Genomic DNA, 6,754 nt, shown 5'->3' with positions numbered 1-6,754 from the left:
AAGGCATTGTCAAGACAAAACAGCTGTTGCGTGAGAAGGTGTGGTTCCCAGGGATAGACTCTCTAATGGACCAGACAGTTAAGAGCTGCCTGGCATGCCAAGCTAACACACTGGTACACCATTGAGACCCTTTGCCAATTCAGGAGCTTCCTCGAGGCCCGTGGACAGAACTGTCGTTAGGTTTTGCTGGCCCTTTCCCTGATGGCAAGTATGCCATGGCAGTTGTGGATGATTTCTCCAAGTACCCAGTCGTTAGCATCTTGCACACTCTTGCAGCACCTACAGTCATCAAGCAACTGCGCACCATATTCGCTCAGTTCGGCTGTCCAGAAATTGTAAAGTCAGACAATGGCCCACCCTTTCAGAGTGAGGGTTTTGCGGAGTTCGCTAGCGAGCTCGGATTCAAGCATCACCGCATCACTCCACGGTGGCCAGAGGCTAACGGGGAAGCCGAACGATTTATGCGCACCCTCAAGAAGTCAATACTTGCAAGTCATGCCAGCCACTTGGATTGGACCAATGAGCTTCAGTCGTTCCTGCTGGCTTACAGGTCCACACCCCATGGTTCCACAGGAAAGTCTCCGTTTGAACTTCTATTTGGGAGACCCATGAGGAATCTTCTACCGACGCTTGCTGCTGATACTCAGAACTCGGCTCACTCTGAGGCGAGACAGAATGACACCCAAAGAAAAGCATACAACAAGCAGTACATCGACTCTCGGAGACACACCAGTCACAACCAGTTGCATGTTGGACAACAAGTCCTCTGCAAACAAGACAGGTCAAACAAGTTCTCGTCTTACTATGACCCCCACCCATACACAATCACCAAAGTCACTGGCTCCAAAATCACAGCGTCCAGAGATGGAGTGTCGATTTGTCACAACTCGAGTTTCTTCAAAGATGCGAGCATAGTTCAAATGGAACGACACCAGGACCAGACCGACATGCCAGATCTGGACGATGCAGCTGTGCCAAGTAACAGTGACCTTCCAAGCCACAGCACAGCTACCCCTAGTGAAGCTCCACCAGCAACTACCAAGAACGCCTCACAGCGGTACCCCCAACGAACCAGGCAACGACTTGAGCGCCTGAAAGACTATATACTGCAGTACAAGAGACGACACAGTTCATGCCATTTGAACTTGTTTACGGTCGGACAGTAACAACGACACTAGACGCGATGTTACCTGTAAACAGCAGCGAAGACGAACCTAACGTTAGTGAGTACATAGAAAGGGCAGAAGAAGCACGGCAGTTGGCAAGGCACCGTATCTTACAACAGCAGTGCGTCGACGCAAACCGGTACAACCTAGGGCGAAGAGAGGTGCAGTACAACCCCGGAGACAAAGTGTGGGTATGGACGCCTATACGTACGCCCGATCTTTCGGAGAAGTTACTGCGCCGTTACTTTGGGCCCTACAGAGTACTTCGCCGGCTAAGTCCCTTAAACTACGAGGTAACTCCTGAAGGCCAAGTCTGCTCCACACGACGCAGGACTCGCCCAGAGGTCGTACACGTAGTACGAATGAAGCCTTACCATGAAAGGCATTGAATAACAGAATTTGCACATGCGATCAAGCCTAGCACCGGCCATCCTCTGACTACTGTCCCTTTAAAGCAGTTCGCCTCTCTAGGCCCGTTCGACGCATCGGGGCGATGCTTCTTCGGAGGGGGCTAATGCCGCCAGCATTGCGAGACCAAAGACGACCGCCACATCCTAACCGTGTGTCAAAGAGCCGCCACACCGCAAGCGTCAAGCAAAGCACCGCAAGACAACGCTGGGCCGGTGCCGACAGACCGGTGGCTCGTGCGCGAGAATCGTACGACTGGCACGCGACAGGAGGCGACAAAGAGGAAAACGAGGTTCGAAGAAGTGAAGCTTGAGGGACGCTTTTGTTGAGTGACAACCTTCAGTTCACGGGCACAAGTTCGCCCAGAATAAATTAGTGTTTATAGAAACGGCTGTCGAAACTGTTGGTTACAATATATATATATATATATATATATATATATATATATATATATATATATACACACACACATTAAAAGCTCGATGATACGATCACGGCTAATACGAATTTCCGGATGATACGAATTTTTCTGTGGTCCCGGCCGAGCCCCATTACTTTACAACGTGCTAGAGAACGGTTGTTACGAATCGATTTTCGGCCTGCGTCGGTTGATACGAATAAACGCCACCCCACTGACGGCCGCGAAAGAGAACAGCGCGCAGTCACGCGCTTTCTCCCGTTTTGGTGCGGAGGCGCGGACGCGGCGCCGGACAACGTGGACTCCGCGACTGGGCGCGAAGAGTTTGAAGCGGTGGCGCTTTTGTACTTTTCATCCTTTTCGGCGGCCGCCCATAGGACGGAGTGGCTGCTGTGCTTTGGGCAATAAATAAAAGTCAGAGGTGAACTCACTCAGGCACATGTACGTAAAAAGCATTTATTTCTTGAAGAAAAAAGTCTCTAATGTCCTTCTAGTGAGTGAGTTCACCTCTGACTCTTTAATTTATCTACAGTCGAATCTTGTTAATTCGAACACGCTTATTTCGAACATACCGCGCACCGACAATGCTCTTAGCAGCGCGCCAAATCACGCGGCGGCGCCTCCGACCGGCATTGCTCCGACATCGCCATAGAACAAAAGCTCAGGAGAGACCCCTCAATGCCGCGCGCGAAGGAACGGGGGAAAAAAAAGAACCCGCGGCGGAAATTTCCTTCTCTCTCAAATTGCAAGGTCACCGTATCTGCATCGCGCCGGAACAAGCGTGTACGCGCCGACTAGAGTGTTCTAGACAACCGTATTCTAGCACACACTAGTGCCGACGTCTCAGCCACGCGGATAAAATGGCAGTGAACCCTTCTCTATTTTCTAGTCACATGTTGACCTTGCACGATGCGGCAGCAGCGCAGAGGGAAGCGGCAGCAGCGCAGAGGGAAGCAGCGGCGGAGGCGCAGTCGGGCCAACGAAACTGCTCACGCCCGCAAACGCTCGCTTCCCGATAACGGCAGAAAACGAAACTTCAGGGAGCGGCTAAAATAATCTGGCGCCAGCACGGCGGCGGGCGCGCACGGAGATGTGCGCACGGAGTCAAAGGTGAGAGAGCTACGAGGGAGTTGAGAGGGAGGGCGAGGGGAGCCACCGAAGCGGCGGAGTTGACGCGGCCAAATCCGCTTTCCTGCCGCCCTCCTCCTTCACGAATACTTCAAAAATACGTCCGTTTAATTCAAACAAATTTTCGGCCCCCTTCGAGTTCGAATTATCGAGATTCGACTGTAGTTTTAATTGTGTTTCGATGATACGAATTTCGGCTAATACGAATATTTTTCGTGACCCCGTGAGATTCGTATCATCGAGCTTTCACTGTATATATATATATATATATATATATATATATATATATATATATATATATATATATATATATATATATGCATACAAGATGAAGGGTTTCGCGCCAGACCCAAACGTATATTCAAAAAAGAAAAAAAAAGACGAACGTTTGTGGCATATTTACTGACTGACGTTTCGGCCGGAGGACCGGCCTTCGTCGGAGTGAATGAAGGATTCACTCCGACGAAGGCCGGTCCTCCGGCCGAAACGTCAGTATATATAACTGACAGTATATATATATATATATATATATATATATATATATATATATATATATATATAGAGAGAGAGAGAGAGAGAGAGAGTAAAATTATTTGCGGATAGCCCCCCACCACCACTCCAGAAGTAGTTGGTACGCCACTGATTTTATGAAACTTGTTATCCTACCATGCAGACGGCGCTGCAGCGAGCGGCGACACGAACTACTGCGGACGGCGGTAAGTGGTTCTTGAGGGAAAGGGAAAGGTTGGCGCTATCTTCTGCAGCCCTTGAGGGAGCACGGCTCAGCGCCAACGGACGGCGGCGCCAAGTGAATTGATATGACACAAGCTAACTACTGCAGGTTCCGGCGTTGCGGCGCGAGGTGCGCTGATGACTTTTCGGTCATTATAAGCCGTTATAGCTCTTTAACGCCTTGTCATAGCCTCCTTGATAACTATTATCGAGGAGGATATGGCCTTGTCCATCCGCGTTGAACCATTGTGAACCGTGATCAACCGTATTCCGGTTACGGCTGCGCGGGCTCTATCTTGAAAGCGATCTGCGATGGGGCCACATATTGCGCCGTTTGCTGATAGCTTCGTGCGCTTTGTTTTCGCCGTTTAGTTCGCGCTGAGGCGAGAAACTACGGGCCCCATCTTGAAAGCGATCATCTTACGAGACGGACGAACGGTTTTTCTCTTTGGGCATAGAAATGCTTACGCATTTAAAATTGGCGGCGTCGTGTCACGCAACTATATATGTGGCATGCGTCAAACAGAGCACATTTAGACAAAACGTGACACATAATTTTACTCATTGTTTCAAGAAACGTGAATTGCAGCAGCAGCAGCTTCGCCCTCACGTTAGAGTATACGGTCGCAACTGCACAATTTAACGAATTTGTCCTGCCACTCCTCAAACCACGCGAGCCCACATTTCAAAACCTGCGAGCAGTGAATGCGGTCATGCGGCTTTAGAAAGCCAGACGGGGCTCCGCGGTGCGCGCGTTCGTCGGGGGCGGAGCCGTCCGCAAAACGCTGGACAAAGGCAACAAGGGGGAGCAATAACAATCAAAAGGGGCAGTGCACAGCGGCGGCCATGGCGGTGAACGGCTGATTGATGCAGCCGATCGGCTCGTGCTGCTGCTGCACTGCAGATACTACTACACTACGGCGGTCCGTGCGTGCGAGAAGCTCATGCTGGCGGCGGCGCAGCGTTGTTCCGGGCAGTCGGCGGCAGCGGGGCGGCGGTGAGCCATGGCGCCACGGTGGCGGTGCTGACGACCGACGTCCCCGTCATCGACCGGCCGCGGCATGGCTGCAGCCGGGTGTGCCCGAGCTCGGCTCCCGCTGCTGCTCCTGCTGCTGGCGGTGCACATCGGTGGGTCTCCGAGGTGGACTCGCGCAGTGGCCGCTTTTTGGTTGCACTGGAAGGGGACGCGTGTTCAAAGCAGCTACTTAGATTTTCTTCGCCTTGTCCGGATCGACGCTTACAGTGCCTGTCCTAATCACGAGTATTTGTGCGCGTCGTAGAGGAACTAAATGAATACTGAGGGCAGGCGATCGTGCCGCTTTTACTGGAGCCAGCATGCCACAAAGAGAGAACAAAGTATCACTGCAGCTGGAGTGCGTCGTGGGAAACAGAATCGACCACAAACCAAACTTTATGAGAACTGATTAATTGTGAATAACATTCAGTTGCTTACCAATCTCTGAAAATAATATTGTTTTGTTGCTGTGCTGGCTGCATATATATTAAGTTAAAGCATATTCCAATTATACCGTCAATATCGTCTGGTAGTTAGTGCTTATACACTTGGCCTGCATATTCGCCTATTGCATTATCACTTCAGCCTTGTATTAAAGCAGCTAAACTTGGGGAGTGGGAAAATGGCCCCTCAAAAAATACAAGGCACAAGGTAAAGCAGTGCAGATAAGAGACATTTTTAAGCAGTGGACTCTAGATGGCACAATTAACCACCAATATTAATTAGAGGCATGCATTAGACCCAGCACTCTTATAAGACAATGTTGGTCTGCGTTCGAGTTTAAGTTGGCTCACATTAAAAGTACACTGCATGGATCATAATTAACAGTGCATGGACAATAACTGCACAGGACATGAAAGCTTCATTGGCTGTTTCCACTTACTATCAATAGTTTCATGTGTGCTTATTATTAGCATGAGACTGCATGCTGAGAGCTACACAAGAGTTACATTACAGCTGTGATCCACCATACTAAGGCACAGCACATCAATGTGGAAATGAATTAATTTTTTTGAATGTTGCTCCCTAGAATATATGCAGGCAAATGACAGCTTTGACAAATGCAACATATACTGCAAATGACTGCTCTAAGTGTTGATGGAATCTTCCTGTACAGTGTGTATTGTGTGATACCACATTGTAATGTTGGCTTGGTGGGACGTGTACTGTGTGGAGTTAACACACCAGCAATTAAGTGCCCTTTATCACTGCATGGTGCTGTTTTGACTATGAAACAGTGGCGACATCAAGCCTTCTGAGAATACTGCATTTGTGTGCCATTAAAGCACTTTATTTTTCGTTTTCTTTGCCTCTGCTAAAAAAACCCGTCACTAAACGTGGCTTGCTGAGCAATGAGTGCAACTCTTTATGGCATGAACCTACCATTGTGCTATGTAACATGGTAGTAGCTTTTATCAGTCTAAAAACTGCCCCCTCATCATTGTCTGGACTTGTCCAGCACTGCTCATTCGCACCATACCAGAAAGAATACCAAACCATGACTGCCACAGGGGCCCACAAGACAGCCAAAATGTACATGAACAACACTTGTAGTGTGCTGTGCGTCGAATGTTTTTAGGGTGATTATTTTCTTCAAGAAGGAATACCAACTCACCCAGTAAACCATCCTCTTAAAGTGATTTTGTACATTGCAGTACAAATATTCAGTGTTAACTAAATAATTGCAAATGTCTAATGGATGTGCGTAATGCTTACTGATCATGTCTTCAGATGATCAGTGAACATTGATGGTTGATTGGGCAAATTGAACAGCAGCCTGGAAAACAACCTTTAAGGTTGTTTCAAGGCTGCTCCAGGGTGTCACCTAAATTAAAGTACCAGTTTGACCAACCTGGGATGGACATGATCGTGAAACTGGAATCAGTG

At 48.9% G+C, this 6,754-nt stretch overlaps 2 protein-coding genes across 2 annotated transcripts in view; both read left to right on the top strand.

Annotated features, from left to right (window-relative positions):
- The first annotated feature begins 215 nt into the window (after window positions 1-215).
- LOC119432863 (uncharacterized protein K02A2.6-like) lies at window positions 216-1,166 on the top strand. The gene has a single exon (XM_037700013.1). It carries the CDS (start codon window positions 216-218, stop codon window positions 1,164-1,166), a length of 951 nt encoding a protein of 316 aa, XP_037555941.1.
- A 3,368-nt stretch (window positions 1,167-4,534) lies between these two features.
- The window catches only part of LOC119433871 (uncharacterized), a 31,404-nt gene continuing 29,184 nt past the window's right edge, over window positions 4,535-6,754 (top strand). Inside the window, exon 1 of the mRNA XM_037701152.2 lies at window positions 4,535-4,980. Coding sequence (XP_037557080.1) covers window positions 4,914-4,980 — 67 coding nt within the window. The 5' untranslated portion in view covers window positions 4,535-4,913. The remainder of the gene's footprint in view (window positions 4,981-6,754) is intronic.

The sequence above is a fragment of the Dermacentor silvarum genome, chromosome 11, assembly GCF_013339745.2.
Source record: "Dermacentor silvarum isolate Dsil-2018 chromosome 11, BIME_Dsil_1.4, whole genome shotgun sequence".
Taxonomy (NCBI): Eukaryota; Metazoa; Arthropoda; class Arachnida; order Ixodida; family Ixodidae; genus Dermacentor; species Dermacentor silvarum.
Note: the sequence above shows the minus strand (reverse complement) of the source record. Positions and strands in the feature narration are given on the sequence as shown.